Consider the following 25,493-nt stretch of genomic DNA (forward strand, 5'->3'; position numbering starts at 1 on the left):
CTGGATATGATATTTGTATTTGTAACAGAAGAGCCAAACTTGAATTCCACTATTTTGATAGTGATGACCAAGAGAAAATTGTTTATGTAAACTGCAATTAATTATAGGATAATATGATAAGCCCTCTTCATAGTAGTATTATGGAATTGGCCTATTTAACAAAGTTACACGTGAAATTTTTAAGATAATATAATAACTATGGTAATATATAAGTTTATTGGTAGTTATAAAGTATTCTTTAAGGAGTCGAAAATTAAAAAAGAAGAAAAAGTTGAAGACTTTGTTGGACTGAAAACTCAAACGAAAACTATAATTTTGTTTATACAAATTATAGTGAAGCACAAATAAAGGTAACACTAATTTATACAAAAACATTTAAATTGGCCCATGCAGGTCTCGAACCTGCGACCTTCGCGTTATTAGCACGACGCTCTAACCAACTGAGCTAATAGGCCAGTTGATTTACAATACTTTATAATAAGTTATTTACAGTTTAATTTAAATAAAGTTTTGAATATTGTTTTTAAATTTATTTTTAAGAAATTCCACGTAAAAGGGATCTGTTTAATTACTTGTGTGATCCAATAGCTAATTAAAAGTACGGGAAAACAGAATCACCACAAACCACGACAATAAAATGGCAAGTGGGGTTTAACTGAAAGTAATAAACAGAAATTCTTAAGAGTTTCAAGAATAAGCATTATTGTTCTAATTATCTTTTACATCAGTATGTTAATTTATTAGTATTATTATTCAATTTAAATTAAAAATTATAAAATAAAGCTAATTTTAAATTGTTCCACATTACAAAAATAAAACAAAATAAATATCACAAAACAAGAGTATTCAGAGAAAAAAAAGTAAATCATGCAAATCACATAGAGAACAATGCATCATATCCCCAACCACCGGTAAGCAGTACATAATTATTGTAAGACAAGGAACGGTGGATCAAAATGTACATGCATATATAATATAATAATATCCCTTCAAGCTTTTTTTCTTCAAAGAAAAATAGTTTGATGACATAAATTTGTACCCACACACACTATTGACTCGTCATTCTATTACCTTAGAATGAAATATAAATTCACAACAATTTCACTATACGTACATTATTTTCCCCCATCTCAAACACCATGTTGATCTAATATCTTTTTAACAATTAATAGGAATTTTTTATTTTATTAATTGGAAACAATTTAAATACCAAAGTAATGAATAAGAACTGTATTTTTAGACGTGCGTGTGCTTCAGTAACAAAACTAAAATTGATTTGTGTGAGAATAATTGTCATGAATGCGTGACATGTAGATGTAATTGTGGGCAAATATTTTTATTGGTGAAAAATTATTTATCGGAAAACCAATTCTTTTAATCAAGCTTAAGCCGTTGAATAAAAATAACTTACATCTAATCACCGTTTGCTATACGTTCCGGTTAAAAGCATTACAATTCATTAAAAGACAAAAGTAAACTATTTGGTATGTGATTATTTACGAGTTAAGAGTAATGAATTATAACAGTACTGAATTAAGATGACATAAATTATGAACATCTCAATCCTTTAAATTGATATACACAATTCATAAAAATGGGGACGAATGTGGACGTCATCACGTGTTAACCCCCAGGTTGGTTGGAGAATGTAACTCGTAGAAGCAGTAATAGGGCCATCCATTATATATTCAGCACTGGCATCCAAGATTTTGAAGACATATTAGCTTAATATACAATTTAATTTGCCTACAAAAACAGAGAAAATGGTGGTGAAGGTATATGGTCCAAGAACAGCAGCCTGCCCTCAGAGAGTGTTGGCTTGCCTCTTAGAGAAAGGGGTTGACTTTGAAATTGTCCATGTTGACCTTGATCACGGAGAGCAAAAGCAACCTCATTTTCTTCTGAAACAGGTGATAAGTCGACATATAATTGAGAGATCGTGTTACATTATACTCACATAAACATGTCATGGGAGATTGAGACATTTAATTATATATACATGATACATTTTAGAAGATAAATAGCCATAATTTTGGAGAATTTTTAGAAAAGAAATTACTCGTGCTATTGTGTTGTTATTGATTCTTCTGTATATACTAAATAAATAGTGTGGTTCTTTTTTATTTTGCAGCCTTTTGGTCAAGTGCCAGTTGTGGAAGACGGGGATTTCAGACTCTTTGGTATGTTCCTTCATTCTTTGATCTTATTTTCTCAAATCATTTCTATAGTTGGACCTTTATTTTAAGTTGACAAAGCCTTTTTACTGATTTAGGTTATTATATGAAACAAACACATCATTAATTTCCCATGTCTTAAATTAAATTCTAATTTTGGATTCAGAGTCAAGGGCAATAGTAAAGTACTACGCAGCAAAACATGCAGAGAGTGGTCCTAATCTATTAGGTACAACCTTAGAGGAGAGAGCACTGGTGGACCAGTGGCTTGAAGTAGAAGCACACAACTTCAATGATTTGTGTTTCACTCTCATGCTTCAACTTGTGATCCTACCAAAGATGGGTCAGCCAGGGGACTTGGCTTTGGCTCATAGCTCTGAGCAGAAGCTAGAGAAGGTGCTTGATGTCTACGACAAGAGGCTCTCAGAGAGCGCTTATCTCGCCGGAGACACCTTCACTTTGGCCGATCTTAGTCACCTTCCGGGGATCGATCATCTCATTGAGGATGCCAAGTTGGGCCACTTGATCACTCAGAGGACCAATGTTAATGCTTGGTGGCAGAAAATAGCAAGCAGGCCAGCTTGGAAAAAATTGAAGAATTTGATTCATTAATTACGAAATGTTTAAACTTATTAATAATAAATATCTTATGTTTTTATATAATGTAAGCTTTCGTGTGTGCCAAATCATTGTGTTTGTCCAGCAATATATAAAACAGAAATTTCATGTTTGAATGTCAAATGTGCTTGATCCTTGATGATGTGTTCCTATGTATTTGGCGCACAGAATAAAAATGTTGGCAGAATTTCTTATGAAATTAATTTATTTTTTCATTTATAATATTTTCTTACATAATTAACTTGTTAGGTACTTTTAGATTTTTCGAAGGACAGAAGATGTTCAATGAAATCAAAGACTGAAAATGATAAAAATAAATAAATAACAATAACAAAAAATCCTAATTCTGGATATGATATTGATATTACAGAAGAGCCAAACTTGAATTCTACTGATTTTAAAATCCAAGCATTAAACTTATGTTTTTATAGTATCTGGAGTATAAATTCTATGGGTATTAAGATATACCAAAATATAAAAGATTTTAGTGTCAAATACCCTTGTTTGATTCCTCCACTACATAAAATAATTAGCAATATACTGAAATCTAATATCAACAATTAAAGTGTGTAAATAATTGTTTATTTAAAAAGATGGATCAGATTAATTGGCTTGGTTTCTCTAACGAGAAAAAATCGCACAGTAATATCAGCGTCGATCATCTGGGGAAATAATCATCACTTCCATCATTTAAAAAATAGTTCCTAGCATAGAAAACAAAAATAAAAAATATAACCTAATCAAACAAAAAAAATTGAGTTGGTATGAAGATCAGAATTTTGGCTTGGAAATTCAGAAGACTGAATTTATGTATATAGCAAAGTTAGAATCAACTTCGATCATATGGGGAAAGTGTCATCATTTCAATTCCAACTCTCTCAATATTCAATACCTAGATTCAAAATCAAATTTGCAAACATAAAATTTGACAAAAGAAGAGAATTTCCCATTCTGCAATAGGAACTAAAATCAATGGGTTGACAATGCACATTAAATTGCAGGAAGGAATTGATGTGGCGTCAGCTCATACTCAGTGCCCAACTCGATTAGGGCAATGGTAATCAGTAATTGACGCGTAATTCGGCACAAACATGCCAACCCAGAACCCTAAAAGGAACACTAATAGAAAGATTGATACTTTGAGAGAGAACTGAGAAGAGTAAAGAAAAGTGAAGGATAGAAGCTTGAGCAGTGTTTTATTTTATAGAGGGAAGAGTGCGGCGGACGAAAACCCTAATTTTAAATTTCAATAAACCCTGGTTTTGAAAGGTGGATGCGGGTCGTTTAAGGGAGAATGATCTATTGGGCCATTTTTCGGCCTGCTATTGGATTTAGCCCATAACTAACAGGCCGGAGCCTGATTAATATTTGAAACAATATTCTAACCAATTCTTTTTTTATAAAAATACAAAAATTTATAAAAATTAATACTAGATGTGATCAACGGAAATCTCGAAAGAGACTCAACTACAAAAATACAAAAATATTATTTGTATATTAAAATTAACCATCAAAATTAGTTATCATATATTTATATATAAATATATATGTAATTTAATTTATTTTTAATATTTATTATATATTTTAATGTATATTAATTTTAATGGTTGATTTTAGTGTATAATTAATATGATTGATATGAAATATGGTATCCATTTGTTTGCATAAGATCAAGAAGAAAGTAAATGGCTTGGACATGAGAGTTTACTAGATTCTTTTTCTCTCATGCATGCTTACACACCCCCACAAACAAAAACATGTTTTGGCTATAGCACAACAACACAAAGAGACATAAAGAAGAAAAGAATGATACCAAATAATCCTAGAAAATATATTCACGTTTGTGTTGGAAAAATGTTCTTTCTCCAACTATTGCACCAATCAACACCTCCTCTAGTGGGGCCAATTTCACCCAAAAAAGTTATCCCTACACAAGCAAATAGCAATGTATATATAAAGTGCGACACATCTCATTAGAGCAGCAACCAAAGACATAGATACCAATTTCTAAGCCTTAGTTTACATCGTTTTATTTGTTGAAATGGCTGCTGCTTCTTCTTCAGCACCGAAGTTGAAGCGCACGAATTCCATAACGGAGAACATGCCGGATGCATTGAGGCAGAGTAGGTACCATATGAAGAGGTGCTTTGCCAATTACTTAGAGAAGGGAAGAAGGATAATGAAACTCCATCACCTGATGGAGGAAATGGAGCAAGTCATAGATGACAAGACTGAAAGGGATCATGTCTTGGAGGGCAATCTTGGCTTTATATTGAGCCATACACAGGTTAGCTTATTCCTTTTTCTTCTTGTAACTTGCTTTACAAGTCACCTTTCATTGCTTTCTGGAACTTTGAAACATGCATGCAGGAAGCTGTTGTTCATCCACCATATGTCGCGTTTGCTGTGAGGCAAAGTCCTGGAGTTTGGGAACATGTCAGAGTCAACTCTGAGGACCTTAAAGTTGAGGCTATAACCTCCACTGACTACCTCAAATTCAAGGAACGGGTCTATGATGAAAATTGGTATCAATTTTTTTTTCTTTTTTATCAATAATGTGACCAACTCTGTTGTTTCGATGGTTAACTGGGGTCTATGTCACAGGGCAAACGATGAAAACTCATTCGAAGCGGATTTTGGAGCTTATGATTTCCCCATTCCCCGTTTAATCTTACCATCTTCGATCGGAAATGGACTCCATTTTGTCTCAAAGTTCTTAACATCAAAGTTTAGTGGCAATTTGTCAAAAACACAGCCTATAGTGGACTACTTGTTATCACTGAATCATCAAGGAGAAGTAGGTGCCAGAACAACAACATAAACTTTTAAAATCCATAAAACATATACTTTTTCTTTTTTTTTGACATTTATGTATCTTCCAATTTTTCATTTACAATTGTCAGAAACTGATGCTGAATGAGAGACTGAACACTGCTGCAAAGATTCAGCTTGCACTTATTGTGGCTAATGCATATCTCTCAGCAACTCCCATGGATGCTCCCTACCAAGATTTTGAGCTAAGGTAAACAGAACAGAATAGAACAACCCCTTTATATTCTTAGATATATTATATAGGAGGAACATGATTTTTGACTCAATAATCAATACCAATGTTGAATGCAGGCTTAAGGAATGGGGATTTGAGAAAGGATGGGGAGACACTGCAGGAAGAGTGAAGGAGACAATGGGATTTTTGTCAGAAGTGCTCCAAGCTCCAGATCCAGTGAATCTTGAGAAGTTCTTCAGCAGAGTTCCCACAATATTCAATGTTGTCATCCTTTCCATCCATGGTTATTTTGGCCAAGCTGATGTTCTTGGATTGCCAGACACTGGTGGACAGGTAGCAGTTCTTGACTCTAGTTACTTAAAAGCCTTTGTTTGTAAATTTTATGATAATTTGACAAGTTCTTGAAAGGAAAAAATTTAAGCAAGTTTTGATGACTTTATCATATGTTAAAAAATACTAATTATTGACAAAAGAAGCTAAAAAAAAAAAAAAAAGTTAACAAAGTGAAAATTTTGGGATTGCTTTTATGGATAACAACTTTTGTAAACTATAACCTTTGCTCTATTGCTATTTGGAACAGGTAGTTTACATATTGGATCAAGTGAGAGCTCTGGAGGCAGAGTTGCTTATGAGAATTAAGCAACAAGGGCTAAATGTGAAGCCTCAGATTCTTGTGGTAAGGTTCTTACAAAAAAGTGATCCGTTTCTAACTTAATCTTTAAAAACACACATCCAAATATACTATTGAACTTGACAGGTCACAAGGCTCATACCAAATGCTCAAGGAACCAAATGCAACCAAGAGTTGGAACCAATCATTGATACCAAGCACTCCAACATTCTGCGCGTGCCTTTCCAAACTGATAATGGAGTCTTGCGTCAATGGGTTTCTCGCTTTGATATTTATCCTTATCTTGAGAGGTTTTCTCAGGCATGTGTAACAACATCTTTTATGAATCTTAACCTGGGAGGTTCTGTTATGATGAAATTTCCACCTAACCAGTTCTTTGGTTCATGATGATAGGATGCCACAGCCAAGGTGCTAGACTTCATGGAAGGGAAACCGGATCTTATTATTGGAAATTACACTGATGGAAATTTGGTAGCTTCTCTTATGGCTAACAAACTTGGGATAACCCAGGTCACTATCCCTTATTCTAAGTTGTCCTTGACAACTTCTCTTTAATTTCAATGATGTCCTTTATTACATTATGTAATAATTTCCTTAAGTCGTTGCTTGAATTCCAGGGAACTATAGCGCATGCTTTAGAGAAAACTAAGTATGAAGATTCAGATGTCAAGTGGAAAGAACTAGACCCCAAGTATCATTTCTCAAGTCAATTCATGGCCGATACAGTAGCAATGAATGCGGCTGATTTCATCATAACCAGCACCTATCAGGAAATTGCAGGAAGGTTAGCATCCATATTAAAAATTAAAAGAAAATTCACTTATACAGCTTAGAACTCAAAGATCAAGAAGAATATATACACATAAGTTTGTGACAAAAAGTTTTTGTTTTTTGCAGCAAAGATAGACCTGGACAATATGAAAGTCATGCAGCATTTACACTCCCAGGGCTCTGCAGGGTTGTTTCAGGTATAAATGTATTTGATCCCAAGTTCAACATAGCTGCACCTGGAGCAGACCAATCTGTCTATTTTCCTAACACAGAGAAAGACAAAAGACTCACTAAATTTAATGCTGCCATTGAGGAACTATTATATAGCAAAGTTGATAACAAAGAGCATATGTAAGTGACTACTTGCCACTTGTTATAGTTAGTGCTCAGATAATAATCACTATATTCTTCCTTAATTACAAATTTTTTATGCTGAAATTATTATGGAAACAGTGGGTATCTAGAAAACAGAAGAAAACCAATCATATTCTCAATGGCAAGGTTTGATGTTGTCAAGAACTTAACCGGCTTAGCCGAATGGTATGGGAAGAACCAGAGATTGAGAAACCTGGTGAACCTTGTCATAGTAGGAGGCTTCTTTGACCCTTCAAAATCCAAAGATAGGGAGGAAATGGCAGAAATAAGAAAGATGCATGATTTGATTGAAAAGTACCAACTCAAGGGTCAATTTAGATGGATAGCTGCACAGACGGATAGATATCGAAATGGTGAGCTCTATCGCTTCATTGCTGATACGAAAGGAGCTTTCGTGCAGCCTGCTTTGTATGAAGCATTTGGCCTTACTGTCATTGAAGCAATGAACTGTGGCTTGCCTACTTTTGCAACCAACCAAGGAGGTCCAGCTGAAATCATTGTAGATGGGATCTCTGGCTTCCATATTGATCCCCTTAATGGAGAAGAATCAAGCAACAAAATTGCTGATTTCTTTGAAAAATGCCAAGTAGATTCAACATATTGGGACAAGGTTTCTGCGGCCGGATTGCAGCGCATAGACGAATGGTAAACAAGACTCACACCAATTTAACATTTATAATACACCTACATGTAAAATAATAATCTAAAAAATTTGATGAATTTGTTTTGTAGCTATACCTGGAAGATCTATGCAAACAAGTTGCTAGATATGGGAAACATTTATGCATTTTGGAGGAGAGTGAATAATGAGCAAAAAGAGGCCAAGAAGAGATACATTCAGATGTTCTACAATCTTATGTTAAAAAATTTGGTAAGTCAATCTGCTTAGTCCTTTGAAACACATCCATAATAATTACTAATAGTTAATATAATGTTATGATCAAGAATGACTATCAATTCTGATGTCCCAAATTAAATGTCACAGGTGAAGACTATACCGGTTCCAAGTGATATACCTCCACCACCTCCTCCACCACCTCAACCAGTGCCAAAGCAGCAGAGTATGAAGAAACAAGGAACTAGGTATAACAATCAGCACCTCACACAAAGCTTCACACTGAAGTAACTGAAAAAAATTTTCCTTCACTTGAATTATTTCTGCTTTCAAGATGTGTATAATGTCTTTATGAGAAATTGATTTTTCATTTAATCCAAGCTAACATATAGTTTATTTGTTTTTGCTATAGCAGACGTTCACAGTCCAAATTGCAAAGGTAAGTTACTTAATAATAGCTATATAGTCCTTGAAAAGTTCATGATTTTCTTTTATTTATCAACTCAATAATTTATTTCTTCGTTTTAGCTTATTTGGAGCATAACAGCAAGTGGAGCAATTGCTAGGGTGCTTCATAATGCTTCTTCTTGTCACGGTGCTGGATGTTGGTGTCTGTCTTTCTTTCTAATGCTTAATTGTTGAATTAAGCTCGAAAGTTGATAAAATAAAAAAGAGACTTTAATTATTATTAAATAAGATAATAAATTTACACATTATATAAATTACAAAATTATTAATAATTAAATAATATTCTGTAATTGTTTCAATAAAAGTTGCTTCTCTGTGACAAGTAATTTGCTTTGGCCTTTGTGTGAGAAAACTCAATAGAAGAATTATTTAACTTTCGAGCCTTTGTTCTTTGTTGTTGGAAGAGAATGACATGAATGGATGGAGCAACAGAAAAACTTATCAAACTCTATTTCTATATACATCAGAAAAATTAAATTACCCTAATAATACAGTTTTTTAGTTATGTTATAGTTTTAAAACAATTAATATGCAATAATAATTAACTTAAAATTAATCAAGATGGTAAGTTCTTTAATTTCATAACCAATAGTCTTAAGTTCAATTTTTTTTTAAGAAAAAAATATCTCTTAATATATATATCATAATTTTACATCGTTAACTTCTATTCTAATTATGTACCGAAAAAAATTTATATTCTAATTATCCCATCGTTATATCAATTAAGGCTAAGCCCTATAATCTTGGTTTAACTCAATGCTATGTAATATTTTTTAGTGTTTTTTTGTCTCAGCATGTAGATAGACGATAAATTTTAGTTAAAATGGTACCAAACAAAAAAGTGGCATTATTACATTCTGTGTATAGAACTATCGATACTCATTGCTGAGTGCAAATAATAATAACTAAAAAATGTATAGATCCTATATTTTTTTTTAAAAGAAAAAAGTAATTTGAGATTTAAGATATAATCATCCACATGCTACTACTGTAGGGTCCATTGTAGTGGAAGTATTCCTATCACACATTTCAGGACCAATGTTTATAGGTGCTTCTCCCTGCAAGAAGACAGGAAATACCTTGAGAGTTAGGGAAGGAATACCAAACACCATCTTGCAAATTCTCTTTTTATTCTCAAGAATTTAATGAAATCATACCTTTGCAAGGTTCCTAAAGTAGGTCATATTGTAATTTCCGGTAGGAAATAAAACTTCAATTAGATCTGCTAATACCAATTGAGGTTGGGCCAATGCTCCATTATACCAATCTACATATACATGCACCATGGAAAGTTAGTTAGTTAGTTATCAAGTAGCTTAAATTAGTGAGGTAAATGCAACAAGTTATAACTTATAACTTCGTAGTTACCTAGTGTATAATTTTGAATCCTTTTGTCATATCTCCATAGGCTTGTGTTTGTAAGAAAGGAAAAACAAGAACGATCTTCAATGTTTAAATTTTGGATAAATGTTGATAGCATGTAGTTGGCTGGATCAGAAGTTAATGTTTCGTCGATGACTACTTCCACGGTCTACATGGGAAAAAAAAATCATAGATAAAGATAAAGAATTATGACAAACAATTATCACATAATCATAATAAACTTACACATAAGATGGCATGGAGTTCCTCTACATCATCAGGATTAGAGACATTGTAAGTGTTCTTGTTTATAGAAGCATCCAAATTCTCTCCTCCCGCATCTTCTACATACTGCTTGAATAGTTTGTGTATCAAAATTAACAAAGATCAAGTGTTAAAGGCTTGTTTATCTAACAGCAATGCTTTCATACCTTCAATTGATATGCTTCCTTTGTAAAAGACCAAACACCCTGAAAAGATAAAACACTCAATAGCTCCTTATATATAGTTTGAAGATGACAGATAAAAGGGTGTGTCCTGGAGTTTGGTGATACTGATACATACATTATCATACTTCATCCAAGCTACTGTTGGCTTGAATGATGTTCGATTCGTTGTGAGTTTAGCCATGCACAAATAGTTCTCCTTAACCTACACAAATGATAAACCATTTTGTCAGAGCAATATATCTCATAAAATTATGAAAACATTGTGCATTATCCAACTGTAGCTTTCATTTTAAATATACTAGTCTACAGGTTACTGATGATAGCAAAAATTTACAGAGAAAAAATACTCTTCATAATGATATATAAACAATTACTGATGGTGGAACAGAGGAGTGTTCTTACTGCAGCATAAACTTGATTGGCCCTGGCTTCAACATTTGCAAAAGCTCCAATATACTTGATCCACTCTGCTCTCTATCAAAGTAAACACAGTTAGTTTTCAAACATTCTAGGCAAAGAAAATCTTCATTATCATAAGTACATACATCTCTCTTCAATAGCCAGGTGTACAAGCTAACCTGGTACCCTATGTCCACTGTTCCAAGTAAAAAAAAAATATTGTTCTGTCCTTTTGGATATTGAAAATCTAGCCAGTGCATGATCTTCAGGTGCTTACCTGCAAAGGCGTATCCTCGACAAAGGGAACAAAAGTTGCAAAGTTGCAAGCTGGTTGTTGATCAGTGTCACTATAGAAGTGTGCTGAGAACTGTGCAATCTGTTGATAATCACTTTTGTTTAATATTTGAATCTGCCCTTCTTGACGCAATTTCAAGACACATGGAGAAGCCACCGAGTCTGCTGTTATGCCTTTCAAGCTCTCCAGCAAACCTAAAATCTGCTCTAAACAAGGGAAAGATTAGATGAAAATCCTTCTATCATGATCGTTTGAAGTTTAACATGTAAACTTGGAGTAGTGAAAGACTCTCACCTCTAAGAAGGAAACTTGAGTTCCAATCCCAGCAGAAAGAAAAGAATGACAAACAAGTTAGGGGCAACAAAGGTAAAAGAAAGCATTATTGTATTAAGACATCCTTTAAGTATATGATTCAATAAGAATTGGCTAAAAATGAATTGCAAAATCTTTTTAATATTGACAAATACAATGAAAGGGTTACTGCATTAGTTTCTTGGTAGATCAAAGGATGTGTTACCTTTTTATGCTTAACATTTTGGTTCCCAGTTAAGAAGAGAAATCATAAGGTGAATGAGATAAGCAGGGTATATACCTGGAAAATAATCTGTATCAACAGAATAGTTTGACAATGGAATGACAAATGATTTGATTCTTGAGGTGCAGTATTTAGTCCTTGATGCAATCCTTGAATTATTCTGCCAATGACACAGCAAAATGATGGAAGAAAATGAGTAGCTGAGAAATACAGCTTAATTAGCAGGGAAAATACAGTACACATGGTAAACTTATAAAAGGAAGAAAAAAAAGAAAGTAAAAGAGTGCAATTCCTAACTCATATGTTTCCCAAAAGATGAGAAGCTATTCCTTCATCAGCATCTATTTTGAGTATTTTCAGATCAATGTTATCTATTTCTTTTGTTATGCCAATGTCATTTTTTATTTTAAAATCCCTTATCTTTATCTACAAATGACTTTGCTGGTAAAGATTAAAAAAACACAATCACTCATGTTAAGGACCTCACCTCCCTCTCATTTCCATGTCATTGTTTACCCTTGTAAACTGAAAAATAAACAAATCTTAAGGATACAGTGCAATCCTAATACAAGAGTTCAAAGACAATGAAAAGAAAAATGTTCACAAAGATGAATTACCTGGAGAAGAAGGTAGCTCTGGCCATCAATAGCATTTTTAATGACTTTGAAGGTCTGGCCATAATAAATATGGAAGTTCACAGCATCCTCCACCTTTGAGAAGCTGCTCACTTTTGTTGGGGTGGTCCCTCCACGAACACCTCCACAACAGCTCAAGACCCAAACCAATGCCAAGAGAGAGAACAAGGCTTGCAGCCAAGAACTACAAGGAGCTGAGTCCATGAAGGTGAATGAGTGATAAAGTAATTAAACCTGTTGCTATACACAAATAATGTGAACAGTTGAGCTAATTATATATTTGCCACACTTTGCTCATAGTCATTATTTTAAGCTACCTTTTAGAAGGTAATAATAGAAAGCTAATAAACTTTTTTGCTATAGCAATTATGTTTTGCAGCCAAGCTAAACTGATAAATAATGCTTTAGTTTCTGTGATGAGAATAATGAAATATAGATGGAGATTCAGACTTGAGAGTGCAGAAATAATATTAAATGGATTGCAATAAAGAAATAATATTGTTGAAATATATAGTATGAAATGAATTGTTGGCATGTAGCTAGTGGGATTCGCACTCTTTTATTTTACTAGAAAGAGGTTAATAGTGTAGTGACCCGTGAACCTATCTTTGGGCTATTTTGTCATGTTCTTTTCAACTTGTATATTTATGTTGGTTCCTAAATTGATGGTACTTATTGTTCCCTATTATTCACTTTGATACTCTCTGCATTCTGCAATGTATGAGTGATCAATTCATCAAGCATGTGCTGTGCACTCACCTTACCTCATCTTCACAACTCTACACTCCAAATCAAAATCAAAATCAAAATCATTCATTCCCTGCTTGCAGCTTCTTGTAACTAACAAAAATTATTACTACATCCAGATTAGTTGATAAATTTATTATCTAATATTTGCTCAACGCCTCAACCAATGACTCACAAGAGCTTAGTTGAAGTTGTCATATGAGCCGTTCAGGAAAAGAAAAAGGTTATCTTGTGACTTGTATAATAAATTTTGATATCAGCTATGTTAAAAATAATAAATAAATAAACCGGCTGTGAAGTGTGAACACTTTGGTAAAACAAAGGGACCTAAACTCCGCTTTTTTATAGGGCTCCATTATAGTATGTAGTTGATAATTGTCGGAAATCAAGATACATAACACATAAGTACATAATATAAAATGAAAAAATGAAATGTAATTAACCTTATATTTTTTTACTAATTGGAGTCTAAGATACCATAGGGTAAGACAATTATGGTGTAAATCTCAAAGCGTGTTGAAGCGAGTGACGCATCTGAGAAAATGTAAAATGATGAATGGTACGGTGTATGGTCCCGTGATAGACAGCTTCACGAATCATGTGTAAATTGACTCCTTCGTGTTTGCTGACAAAGTCCAGATTCACAATAAGTCAATGACATTGGATTATTGTTTCAAAATCAGATATTTATGGAATATCATATGTCATGATATAAATGTGAATAAATATCAAAATATTCGTAAATAGTTTCTGATGTTTCACTTTTTTATTTTATTTTATTTTTTCATGATGTTTTTGCTTCAGCTCAAGTGTTAACAAAATCTATTCCTATAAAGGACTGTGGAAGATGAATTCACTAAGTCAAACATGTACAAATCCAATCTGCCAAATTCTAATTCTTTCATTAACTGCGTCTTTGCTGGCGGCTCAATGCATACTTTTATACACTGTCCATCAAAACATTTTTGAAGATGCATTTTTCCTGAAATTCATTACCAACATTAAACATCAAATTACCTTTTCACTACACATGGAAAGGTTTGATTGCCTTGCCTCTATCTCCTTCAATAACTCCTCTTGTTGGGTGCAACTCCTTCTGTGTATCCTCTCGTTCACCTTCATGCCACTTATCTGATTGAATAAATTATTTAAGGTGCTTAGGAAATGAATAACTAAATGCTGAAAAAGAATTCTCAAGCTAATAAACTCCTCCTATTCGAGAAAATTTTTATTTATGTAATTATCCAAATTTAGTCAGAGTTTAATTATAATTTGGTCACGTCAATTACTTGTTGGAACATTCTAGTATAACAAAAAAGAACAACATCAGCATTTCAATAACTAAGTTAGCAATGGTATTTGAAGTTTGATCTAAAAGATCATCATTATGATAAAATACTAAAATTAGAACAATGATTAAATTAAGTAATTGCGTGAATTTCAAAAATCACAATAAGAATTTATTTTCTACTCAATAGAGAATATTGTAATACTAATCATGGAACGTGTAATCTTTTCAATTTTTTTTAACAATTAAAAAAGTAAAGTATGATTTCTAATTTTTTAATATTTTTTGTTTCATATTTTTTTTATCACACTTATAAAATTCATAATAAAAAATTATATTTTATTTTTTCAAATATTAAAAAAAATTAAAAGAATTTATTTTTTTTAAATATAAAATAAAAAACACCAATTAATTACCTACCTAAGAATGTTTTCACTATTTTTTTTTTTTTGGCTGAGTTTTATCATAATGGCAAATACATTTGCCTTCTAAAAATGCCACATGAATTCGAATCTCTCTTAATAAGTAGAATATGTAAAGAGAGTATTTAATGTGTGCGTGAATAGGCTGTGTGTTGAAACCAATTCTTTTTTTTATAAAACTATGGGATTAAAAATATTAGTCTAATAATACAGGAATCTTTTGTCAAAATTATTTTAACAAAAAAAAATTAATGACATGCAAAGAGTGGGAACTGAAAATGTTATATATATGAAAAAAAAATCATCTTATAGTTGTTACCTTATATTTGAAAAAAATGTACGATGGAGTGTCAAGAAAAGTCTTATTGTATATATCTATGTAATTATAAACATATATGATAGAATTATAACTAGTGTGAAGGTGGTGTGACAGAAAAAATTTTTATTAGTATAGAATTACACAAAAAATTATTTTTAAGTCTATACATTTTTACATTAATTTTGAAAGTATTCATAGAGTATATCCAAGAACCTGTATCATGGTGTATATTTTTTGTCTAGGAGTGGCAAGCGAGAAAGCTGGCCCCGCCTGCCCCGCCAAAAGCTCACCCTTTGGCGGGCTGACTCGCCCCGCCTCGCCTAATGAAACCGTCTTAAAATCTCACCCCACTCCGCTTAACAGCGGGTAAGGGTGGCAACACTACCCGAACCCGCGGGTACCCACCCCACCCCTACCCGCTCGAGGCGGGTAATTACCCGCCCCCGCACCGGGACGGGTTCTTAGGCGGGGTGGGGCGGGGTCGGGTTTAGGTTAAACCCGCCCCAGTATATATAATATATATGTAAATATATATATTTTTAATATATAATATGTGTAACATATATAAAATAATTAGTAAAATAATTAATAATATTATATCATATATAAATTTTTACTTTAATTTATATTATATATATAAATGGTGGTTATATAATTTTTAAATTTTAATTTTATTTGTTAGATTTAATAATTATAGGGGCGGGTAGAGGCGGGGCGGGCACCCGCAAGGACGGGTTAGGGTTTAACATTTTACAACCCACGGGTAGGGTGGGGCGGGTTTGATGCGGGTTTTTTGTAGGGCGGGACGGGATCGGGTAGAGCAAAAATCCGCCCCATTGCCACCCCTAACAGCGGGCTGGTGGGCCAAGCTCACCAAATCTCCTTTTTTATTTTTTTTTTTACTATTAAGTATTAAATAATATAAATTACAAAAAAATTATTAAATAATATATATAATTTCACAACTATTTTAATAAATTTATAATTTCTAAAAATATAAAAAAATTATAATATGTAAATTCACAAACATTAAAGTCTTTATAATTATAAATATCTAATAAATATAATCATAAACCAAATTTTTTGAAACAAAATAATAAAACCAACATTGTCCAAAGTAAAATAAATATTGTCCAAAATATATAATTAAATATCTACAAGTTTAGAACATAATCAATCAAACGTAAAACATAATCCAAAACACTAAATTAGAACATCTTCAAAAAAATCCTAAGCCCGGCGGTGAAGCCCGCCCCACCCCGCCAAAACCCACAGTTTAAGCGGTGCGGATTAAGCAGGCTTTTGATGTGTGACAGTCTCAATTTTTCAGCCCGGCCCATCTTTTTTGGCGGGTTATGCGAGCCGGCCCGACAGATTTAGGTCCGTTTGTCACCTCTAATTTTACCGATGATATCGTCCTTATGAGAGAGTTAAAGGAAGATCTAAATAAAAAGTTGGATTTATGGAGAGAAGCTTTTGAAATATATGATATGTGCATAAGCAGTAGCAAGACGGAATATATGAAATGTAAGTTCGGCTGTCGAAGGGCAAACCCTAATACAGAGGTGAAGATTGGAGAAAACATCTTACGAAAAGTTAAAAGTTTTTAATTATTTTGGGTGCATCATACAGAATAACGGAAAGATTGAGCATGATATAAATCATAGGATCCAAGTAGATTAGTCAAAATGAAGGAGTGTGTCTGGTTTTATATGTGACAAAAAAGTGCCTTTAAAACTTAAAGATAAATTCTATCACACTGCTATCAAACCAGCTATACTTTATGGTACAGAATGTTGGGCGGTCAAAAGGGAGATGAAGATATTCAAATGAATGAGTGGTCATATGCGATTGGATAGAATAAGGAACGAAGATATAAGAGAGAAAGTTGGAGTAGCATTTATTATAGAAAAGATACTAGAATCATGTTTTAGGTAGTTTGGATATGTGAGAAGAAGATCGATAGAGCATTTAGTTAGGAGGATGAATGAGATAGAAGATGAACAATGAGTAAAAGGTAGAGAAAAAATTAAAAAGATCATCTATAAAGTAGTTAAACATGATCTCTATATAAACCGTCTTTTTATAAATACGATACATAATAGAGTTTAATGACATCGTTTGATCCATATGACCGGCTTCATTAAGTGAGGCAAGGTTTCGTTATTGTTGTTGTAGTTGTCCGCACTGATTCTTTTCTATGCTTGAATAACAAAATAAATGGATTAAATGAAAATGAATTATATATCAATTTCTATTGGTACAATTGAGTACAATACTAATTCTTAATTAAATAACATATTGACCAAGTAAAATACAAGAATTGTTGTGAGAAGAAAATACAAGTATCCTTCTAAATAATGAAATCCTTAATTAAGTTAGAAGCTAAAAGAAAATAAAATTACTAGGTCAATTAAGGACTAATTGTAACATGGTTAACCCACATGGTACAAAGAGCCAAAGATATGGAGAGGAAAATACCAATTTTCTTCAACACCACACTAAATCCTCTCCCACTTTTAATTCCAACACACCAAGATTTTTCTTGCTGATTCCATATGATCTTGTGAGCTACTTGTTTCATTCTCTTCATGCTGCTATTAGCATCATAACAACATTTCTTCTTCACATTAATTGTGTCATCATCACTTCTTGATGCCCAATAATTTTCAACTTGCCCCTTCAAATTAACACAAAGCGTCAACAATAGTGCAAAGATAAATACAATAGCACTTGCTAATGTATTTGGTGACTTCATCATCATCAGCTTCTTGAACAAAGACTCTTGATTATTCTTGAGCATCTCCATGGAAGAATTGTTGCCCATTATTGTTACTGGATTCAGTTGAACTTTGATGGTTTGTGAAGGAACAATCTGATGAAAGAATGTGTCGGCTACTCGGCGAGTCGCCACAAACATTCCATGGCTAACCTTGGTTTCTTCAAGGACCTCAAAGCTTGTGGAATTTGAATAATCAATGTTGTCATCATCATCGATGAAGTTCTCATTTGGGTCACCATCGTTGATGAACCCCATTGAGAAATTGTCAATGTCAGCTTCACTGAATTCTTTGTTGCTATTGTGTAGCTCAGATTCTGCTGCAAATAAAGTTTTATTTATGTTTTTTTTCAAGAAAAATAAAAGGTAAACAAGAGAAAGATATACATGGCAAAGGGAAACAGCAATCATGCATGTGCATTGTGTATAGTTATGCATGCTTAATGATAGAAAAGTGTTACATAACTAGAAAAAAAAATTTATTAAACTCTTTGATGAAATAAAGTAATAAAACTCATTTATCTATTTAGAGAAAAATCCAAAATAACTCCTGACAATTACTTCGAAAGACAACGAGACCCTTAACAAAAAAAAAAACACAATCCGGCCTTTGACAATGACCTCGAAAGGACAAAGAGGCCCTTGTGCAAAAAAAAAAATTAATGTTATTTTTTTGGCATAGGGGCTAATCAATCTAAAAAAAATATCAGGAACCGGATTGAGTATTTTTTTTTGAGGCCTCCTTATCCTTTTGAAATAATTGTCGAGACCGGATAGGTACTCACTCATTTATTTATTAAGAGTAATAGGAGCAAATATATAAAGTTTTCTAATTATCTAGCTTTGTTGGCTAATTAATATACCTTGAACCTCATTTTCTTGTATGTTTGTTTGGAAGCTTGATATATCCTCAATCGGAACCGTCTTTTGCTCTTCCATAAAGCTCTGCAAAATTATGGGTATAAGGTACTCACTCATTTATATAAGTTCCAACATTAGTTTTATTGTAGCAAGTAATGGGTATAAGGTCATGTACAACATACCTTGAACTCGCTTTCAAGATCTCCAATCTCTATTGTTCTTAGGTTTTGATCTTGGATTTCATATCTCATGGGGTTCATATCATTTACGGCGTGATTAGTGTAACTTGTGCCAGCATTAAAAGCAAAATCATGTTCGTGATGATGAGGAGCAGCATAATTTGCATTGTTGCCACCCAATAATGTGTGTGAATGGTTTGAATGATTTGTGAATTCATGGGAAGAAACATTAGCATTAGCAAGTGAAAGAATCTGTTGCAAGATATCCGATTCATTGTTATTGTTCATGCTTCCTCCACACATTGAAGTGGTGCCACGTGTCATGATGTTGAGCTCTGAAATTCCCACATTAGGGAATTCCTCCACTACCTCCAATGGAGGCATGGAAAAACTGTGCTGCATCCTTGCACACTCTAGTGCTACATCCACCTGAAAAACATAAAAACATACATAAATATATAATAATTAATTTGATTTTAGAAAAAATTTATGTGCAATTGTTTTTACGTGAAGTTGCTAGTTAAATATAATTAAATGATTCGATATATTTAACTAAATTATTATCTAACAACTTTTAACTTTTAGAAAAAAACAATTACACGTGAGTGTTCACTTTATTTTAGTTTAATACTTTTAATTTAAATAAAAGAAAGGTATTAGGCACCTTAGATGGAGAGTAAGTTAGGGCTCCATAATGAGGAAATGAGGAGGATGACGAAGATGGAAGGTTATTGAGGAATGGATCTTGAGATAAGTGTGGGCATTTACCATTATGCCCAATATGATGATCCCAAGGCATGGTGTCAAAGACTTGGGGTGTTCCTTGAGAATCAGTTGTCATCATCATGATATTATCAGCAGCATAGTGATCTGCCACTTTGGGGATAATGACCGCCGCCTTCTTGAAGACACGGCAAAGAGCATAGGCATCCTGCAAGCCAGAAGCAGCATTGGTTTCGCATTCCCTCTCATGAAGACGGTACTCGTGCATGACCCAACCAGTGCGAGACCCGTGAGGCGCCCTGCCTCGGTAGTACACAAGGGTTTTCTTCATCCCTACGGCGCGGCTCTGCGAATTTACCTTCCTGTCCTTTCCAGTGGCCTTCCAGTACCCACATTTCGTTGCTCTGTTAGTTCTTGACCCATTTGGATACTTCCTGTCCCGAGGGCTAAAGAAGTACCACTCCAAATCCTTACCCGGCAACAACGACCTCCCTGTATAATATTAATAATAAATATTCCTTGAGTCAATATAAAGGATAATACAAAATAGTTAGGTAGTGTTTGTTTTCAGTGATAAAAAAGGTCATATATTCCAATTAAAATTTTAGTCTTAAAATATAAAATAAAAATATAAGAAATTAAAATTTTGGAGTCATATTAAAATTTTAATAATATTCTTTTAAATAAATTTTAATTTTTTAAATTTTAAAACTTAATGTGATAAAATTTTTATTTTTTAAAAATAGTTTATAAAAATTAATTTTTAAAAATAATTTTTTAAAAGTTGTAATATTTATATTTAATAAATTAAATTAAAAATAATTTTTAATAAATATAAGTAATAACAAGTATTTTAATAATATAATTTTTAAAATTTAAAAATATTATAATAGATAATAATATAATAAAAATTAAATTTAAATATTAATAAATATACGAGATTATATTAAATTTTTTAATTTTAAAAAACTTTTTCTTATGTACTTTTAAAAGAACTTTAATTTTAAAAAACTACAAACATAAATATATAAATTTTTTAATTTATCAAACATAAAACAAAATATTTATATTTTAAAAAAATACAAACAAAACTTAATTTATTTAAAACTTTACTAAATCAAATTTAAATCTACATTCAATCTTTATATTTATTTTAAATTAAATATAATATTAAAATATAATTTAATCTAATATATTTTACACACAAAAAAATACAAAAACTTAATTTAACTTCAACCTCCCAATTTTTATTTTCCAATCTCAATTTCTCAATTTCAACCTCTTGTCCAAGCGCATCATACAAGTAATCAAGTATGGGGTGAATCTTTCTTTTTTACTGTTTTTATTTGTTTAATTACTTGCATTGGGAATCCCACTATTTTTCTCATTACTCTATGTGTTGACGTTCAGAATAGCTAGCTAGCTAACCCTAAATTAATATATGTGTATCTCTTTCCCTTAACCAAATTAAGAAAAATATATGATATAGACATGCATGTATATAATATATGTACCTGGCAAGTCCCACGGTTCGCACTTGTATAGATCAACTTCAGGAATGATCTCCAGATCAATTTTACGGCCATTAATCTTCCTTTTAAGGTAATAAGCAACCAGTTCTTCGTCTGTAGGGTGGAACCTAAAACCAGGAGGCAATGAAACTGGTGCCATTATAATATCTAAATATTATATGATCTCTAATACCCCACTTAACAAACTATCAGAAACCTCAATAATCCAAGCGATGATCTCCAATGATGCAATAATAATGCTCTCCCCTCCCTGTCACCAACGAACAAAAAAGAACAGTTTGTTAGCAAAATTAATATAATACGACATATAGTAGTATTTGTATGTACATAATATTAAAAGAGTAGAGACCTTAATGTGGAACGTTGGGAGCTAGAAAAATGAGAGAGAGCGAGAGAATAGGTGAGGGAAGAGGAGGGTGGAATGTTGGGGTTGCTTGGGCTTTTAACAAAGAGGACAAAAAGAGAATATAATGAAGAAGCAAATTGGGGTTGTCCCACTAGCTATCTCTTTTTCGATCAAATGGAATGGAAGATTCTTTTTATCTTTGTATTCAAGCTTGTGTTCTTGTGTGGTAATGATCCTATGCTTCCTGGTAGTTCTTTCTTGGATTCTGGTATGCTCCACATGACAATGCATGGAATATATTAATTGGATGCATTTCAAAACCTTTTTCATCAGACCAAGAATCTGCATTAACGTGACCAACAGTAGGAAAACCAACTTTGGCGGCTCTTCCTCATAACCCAAGAAAACTACATACCGTTCACACTTGACTACTACTCGCATGGAGTTTCATCATCATCCACCCCTTTTCTCTACTATTCCTTATCCACTTATTCAACTTGTATGCTCCTCCATTTTTTTGTTTTCAAAGTTATATCTTAGTCCATATAAATTATGAATTAAATAAGAACTTTGATTACTTAAATTTTGTGCATGCAAAGAAAATGATTATATATATCAACAATGGTAAGGAACAAGAGGATACCAACTAAAAATCAGCAAATTATCTTTGGTGAATTCAAAATTTGTATGTGAATGATATTTATGTTAGGCATTAAGATATTTTTTTACTAAGTATTATAATGTTTCTTTTTTATACTAAATGGATATTTTTTTATATATTTTATAAATTTTTTTATATACTGAAAATCAAAATTGTTAAAAATTTTGTGATCTCCGTTCCTATTTCTCCAACCGAAAATGTTATAAATATTATAAATTAAAAATAAATAAAATTAATTAAATATAATTATAAATTAATTAAATTATTATTTTTTGAGTAATCACTTGTTGTTGTATATACTTTTCTTATATATTATAGTTGGATCGGCCAAGGTAATTTGGAAGTGGGACCCATGTGGGGCCAGATTTTGCCACGTGAAATGAATAAAGAACCAACGTGGCATGGCAGGATGACTTGTGAGTGATCTGATGCTTTTCCCATATAGCTGATAGATGGATGCAAATTAAATGTTCCCTAACTAAATAGGTAGTATATTAGTATAACTTAGTCTTATGTCATCTCATGCTTTCCCTTTCCCTTTCACCAATCCATCTTTTGGTGCTTTTCTCCTTTCTCAGTTTATGCTGCCATGGGATTGTTTAATTTAATTTCGGAAATAATTCATTATATTTGCTTACGATTTTTCTCCTCATTATCCTAACATGAAATGCGATTTTATTTTATTCAAATATAAATTTTTTAGAGAAAATACAAATTAATTAACAATAATTTTGAACATCATCTAAAAATCAATCACTAATTCATCGTTACATATTTTTGTATATTTTTTACATGTTTTTCAAATAAATTAAAATAATCAGATACTAGAATAATTAAATGTTTTATATTAAAATAATTAAATTTAGAATTTAATTTTTTTGTGTCTTTAAGATCATATTTTAAAAATATAATAATTAAAATTTTTAAGCTTTTTATGTATTTAATGTATTAAAAATATAAAAAAAATTATCTTTCAATAACTTTTCAACCATGCTAATATAGACAAATAATCAGACATCAAATAGTCATTTACTCGAACAAAATATATGTTGAAATTTTAAATATATTAAAAATAAATTAAATAATATATATATATATATATATAATAATGAATAATTTAATAACTGATTTTTAATATGTATATATTATTTTAATAATTTTTAATATAAATATATTTTTTAATTTGATAGTATTCTTAAAATGTACATTTTCTTAGGACACATGTCAATAAAAAAAAAATTTTCTTTGTGGCTTAGAATTTAGTTAGGATATAGATATAGAATATAAATGTTCGACTTTATTCTTTTCTATATATATTTGGTAAAAGTTATGGAGGATAGAAGTTCTATCCAATGGATACTGTTTTTGTGTGAAAGTGAGCTCTGAGGTATAGCTTATTCTACTAGCGCTTGAACTTGCTTTTCTTAGAGTGGAGGGAGTGGAACATCGTCTTCTCCTGAGGAGGCGGCGTTGGGTACCTAAAAAGGGACTCCAACGCTCAAATAAGTATGAGTAAATAGATTAGAGTAATTGGAGTGAGTTCAGAATAAGATTGGAGTGAATAGCGTACCTGTGACTGAGTAAATCACTCGTATATAATGGAGTAATTGGAGAACCGTTATCCACATTGTTTGTTACTGGTTTGGTTGTGTTCTGATATTTCGGAACTTAGGTAGCTCTGGAAAGAGATCTGCGGAGGAGTTGTGTGTTGATCCTGGTTCCGAGATTCCCGTTATGACTCGGTTCCGACCTAACGGATCATAGCCCCCAAGGTTGGCCTGTTTTGGGGGTGATGAATGGACTCTTGATGGTTTAGAATTCACAAATGAATTCTCGTGGCAAGTATAGTTTCTAAACCAATTAATAACCCTTTCATACAAAAGATTGTTTGTCACAAGTAACAAACCCCTAAATTTATAAACCGAAGTATTGAACCTCGGATCGTTCTCCCTAAGAATTACAACAAAGTGTCTTGTTATTGGTTATGAGGTATGTTTTGGGATTTTTGGGATAAGAGACATGAATTGTAAATGGTAATAAAAATAAACTAACAACTACAAAGGTCTTGGCAAGGTTTGGTGGTCAAGGATCTCTATCCCTATCACTAACCACAACATGAGAATTGGCAAGGATCAATCCCATTAAGTCAACTCCTAACTAATAGTAGAGGAAAGTCAAGTGAGCTATATCAATCCAAGTCCATAAGTCCTAGTTCTCCGCCAAATCAATTAGTGAGATCTAGAGTTAATAGCTCCCAATCGTCAATCACTTGGACATTAGTAACTCAAGAGTTCCTAAGTTACCTTCCCAAGCTAAGAGCGTAAAATTCTACTCTAAAATCCAACCAAGAATTTTATCAAACACTTGGAAGGCATAAAAGGAAAGCATAGTAAAATTGCAAGGAAAGTAAATCTACACTACTCAATTGCAAGGAATTAAACAATAACAAATCAAATGAACAATAAAGGAACATGAAAACATAAAGTGCATTAAAATGAAAATAGAAGAAACAAAAGTGCATCAACAAAAAAGTAGAGAATTACAAGAATTAAATGCTAAACTAGAGAGAAGAGATGTAGAAGAAGAAGAATTACAAAAGAAAAAGTAAATCAAAGCATAAAATTAACCTAGATCTAAGAATTCCTAATCTAGATCTAACCTACTCCTAATTCTAGAGAGAAGAGAGAGCTTCTCTCTCTAGAAACTAACTAAAGCATCATAAAACTAAAATAAAACTCACTAACTAACTAGATGCCTCATCCCTCTTCAATCCTTGGGTTAAATAGCATCAGAAATGAGTTGAATTGGGTCCAAAATACACCAGAAATCGCTGGCCACGAGTTGTACTTAAGTGAGCACGTGCAACATCAGCGCGTACATGTACCGTGCGCATGCGCGCCCCTATGCGCGGTGCAACTATGGCAAATTTTATATAATTTTGAAGTCTCAGATGTTAGCTTTCCAATGCAACTAAAACCGCATTATTTGGACCTCTATAGCTTAAGTTATGGTTGATTAAGTGCGAAGAGGTCGGCTTGACAGCTTTTGCGATTCCTTCATTTCTTCATGAATTCTCCATTTC

General features: G+C 32.5%; 4 protein-coding genes and 3 non-coding genes across 9 annotated transcripts; 2 read left to right on the top strand and 5 right to left on the bottom strand.

Annotated features, from left to right (window-relative positions):
* Window positions 1–381: 381 nt before the first annotated feature.
* On the bottom strand, window positions 382–455 carry TRNAI-AAU (transfer RNA isoleucine (anticodon AAU)). The gene has a single exon. It is a non-coding gene; the product is annotated as a tRNA-Ile (tRNA).
* A 1,256-nt stretch (window positions 456–1,711) lies between these two features.
* On the top strand, window positions 1,712–2,994 carry LOC107631416 (glutathione S-transferase F11-like). The gene is made up of 3 exons (XM_016334851.3): window positions 1,712–1,910; window positions 2,132–2,180; window positions 2,341–2,994. Exons 1-3 carry the CDS (start codon window positions 1,764–1,766, stop codon window positions 2,784–2,786), a joined length of 642 nt encoding a protein of 213 aa, XP_016190337.1. The 5' UTR covers window positions 1,712–1,763; the 3' UTR covers window positions 2,787–2,994.
* A 391-nt stretch (window positions 2,995–3,385) lies between these two features.
* Window positions 3,386–3,479, bottom strand: LOC148572553 (small nucleolar RNA Z103). Its single transcript, XR_015880461.1, has one exon. It is a non-coding gene; the product is annotated as a small nucleolar RNA Z103 (small nucleolar RNA).
* Window positions 3,480–3,558: 79 nt separating this feature from the next.
* Window positions 3,559–3,660, bottom strand: LOC148572554 (small nucleolar RNA Z103). Its single transcript, XR_015880472.1, has one exon. It is a non-coding gene; the product is annotated as a small nucleolar RNA Z103 (small nucleolar RNA).
* A 1,092-nt stretch (window positions 3,661–4,752) lies between these two features.
* Window positions 4,753–9,159, top strand: LOC107631415 (sucrose synthase 5). 2 transcript variants are annotated; one of them, XM_016334849.3, is made up of 15 exons: window positions 4,753–5,079; window positions 5,163–5,317; window positions 5,397–5,589; window positions 5,696–5,814; window positions 5,916–6,132; window positions 6,380–6,475; window positions 6,557–6,730; window positions 6,824–6,940; window positions 7,048–7,214; window positions 7,328–7,552; window positions 7,655–8,221; window positions 8,309–8,447; window positions 8,562–8,659; window positions 8,824–8,850; window positions 8,940–9,159. In XM_016334849.3, the coding sequence occupies exons 1-15, from the start codon at window positions 4,834–4,836 to the stop codon at window positions 8,953–8,955; spliced, it is 2,556 nt and encodes an 851-aa protein (XP_016190335.1). In that variant the 5' UTR covers window positions 4,753–4,833; the 3' UTR covers window positions 8,956–9,159. The 2 variants fall into 2 exon arrangements, with proteins under 2 accessions (XP_016190335.1, XP_016190336.1); XM_016334850.3 differs by having other exon boundaries at window positions 8,827–8,850.
* Window positions 9,160–9,703: 544 nt separating this feature from the next.
* Window positions 9,704–13,020, bottom strand: LOC107631413 (plant/protein). Its single transcript, XM_016334848.3, has 11 exons — window positions 12,537–13,020; window positions 11,977–12,079; window positions 11,679–11,692; window positions 11,367–11,585; window positions 11,093–11,164; window positions 10,806–10,892; window positions 10,673–10,711; window positions 10,488–10,592; window positions 10,248–10,410; window positions 10,037–10,146; window positions 9,704–9,937 (listed from the first exon to the last, which is right to left on the bottom strand). The coding sequence occupies exons 1-11, from the start codon at window positions 12,756–12,758 to the stop codon at window positions 9,851–9,853; spliced, it is 1,221 nt and encodes a 406-aa protein (XP_016190334.1). The 5' UTR covers window positions 12,759–13,020; the 3' UTR covers window positions 9,704–9,850.
* A 4,621-nt stretch (window positions 13,021–17,641) lies between these two features.
* LOC107634706 (NAC domain-containing protein 86-like) lies at window positions 17,642–21,826 on the bottom strand. 2 transcript variants are annotated; one of them, XM_021119587.2, is made up of 6 exons: window positions 21,754–21,826; window positions 21,387–21,654; window positions 19,814–20,364; window positions 19,153–19,578; window positions 18,973–19,054; window positions 17,642–18,426 (listed from the first exon to the last, which is right to left on the bottom strand). In XM_021119587.2, the coding sequence occupies exons 2-6, from the start codon at window positions 21,541–21,543 to the stop codon at window positions 17,744–17,746; spliced, it is 1,899 nt and encodes a 632-aa protein (XP_020975246.1). In that variant the 5' UTR covers window positions 21,544–21,654; window positions 21,754–21,826; the 3' UTR covers window positions 17,642–17,743. The 2 variants fall into 2 exon arrangements, with proteins under 2 accessions (XP_020975246.1, XP_016193619.1); XM_016338133.3 differs by having other exon boundaries at window positions 17,642–18,429.
* Window positions 21,827–25,493: the final 3,667 nt, after the last annotated feature.

This window comes from Arachis ipaensis, chromosome B3 (assembly GCF_059453495.1).
Source record: "Arachis ipaensis isolate K30076 ecotype BB chromosome B3, ASM5945349v1, whole genome shotgun sequence".
Taxonomy (NCBI): Eukaryota; Viridiplantae; Streptophyta; class Magnoliopsida; order Fabales; family Fabaceae; genus Arachis; species Arachis ipaensis.

What these genes read in the sequence shown, in the direction of transcription:
- LOC107631416 (XM_016334851.3), top strand. Translation starts at nt 1,764, where the DNA reads ATGGTGGTGAAGGTATATGGTCCAAGAACAGCAGCCTGCCCTCAGAGA. An exon ending in CTCATTTTCTTCTGAAACAG is followed by an intron (nt 1,911 to 2,131) that starts GTGATAAGTCGA and finishes TTTATTTTGCAG; the next exon opens with CCTTTTGGTCAAGTGCCAGT. An exon ending in CGGGGATTTCAGACTCTTTG is followed by an intron (nt 2,181 to 2,340) that starts GTATGTTCCTTC and finishes TTTTGGATTCAG; the next exon opens with AGTCAAGGGCAATAGTAAAG.
- LOC107631415 (XM_016334849.3), top strand. Translation starts at nt 4,834, where the DNA reads ATGGCTGCTGCTTCTTCTTCAGCACCGAAGTTGAAGCGCACGAATTCC. An exon ending in TACCAAGATTTTGAGCTAAG is followed by an intron (nt 5,815 to 5,915) that starts GTAAACAGAACA and finishes TGTTGAATGCAG; the next exon opens with GCTTAAGGAATGGGGATTTG. An exon ending in TGAAGCCTCAGATTCTTGTG is followed by an intron (nt 6,476 to 6,556) that starts GTAAGGTTCTTA and finishes TGAACTTGACAG; the next exon opens with GTCACAAGGCTCATACCAAA.
- LOC107631413 (XM_016334848.3), bottom strand. Translation starts at nt 12,758, where the DNA reads ATGGACTCAGCTCCTTGTAGTTCTTGGCTGCAAGCCTTGTTCTCTCTC. An exon ending in CCAATCAAGTTTATGCTGCA is followed by an intron (nt 10,893 to 11,092) that starts GTAAGAACACTC and finishes TCATTTGTGTAG; the next exon opens with GTTAAGGAGAACTATTTGTG. An exon ending in AGGAAGCATATCAATTGAAG is followed by an intron (nt 10,593 to 10,672) that starts GTATGAAAGCAT and finishes CTATTCAAGCAG; the next exon opens with TATGTAGAAGATGCGGGAGG.
- LOC107634706 (XM_016338133.3), bottom strand. Translation starts at nt 21,543, where the DNA reads ATGGCACCAGTTTCATTGCCTCCTGGTTTTAGGTTCCACCCTACAGAC. An exon ending in CGAACCGTGGGACTTGCCAG is followed by an intron (nt 20,365 to 21,386) that starts GTACATATATTA and finishes AATATTATACAG; the next exon opens with GGAGGTCGTTGTTGCCGGGT. An exon ending in TAACTTACTCTCCATCTAAG is followed by an intron (nt 19,579 to 19,813) that starts GTGCCTAATACC and finishes TATGTTTTTCAG; the next exon opens with GTGGATGTAGCACTAGAGTG.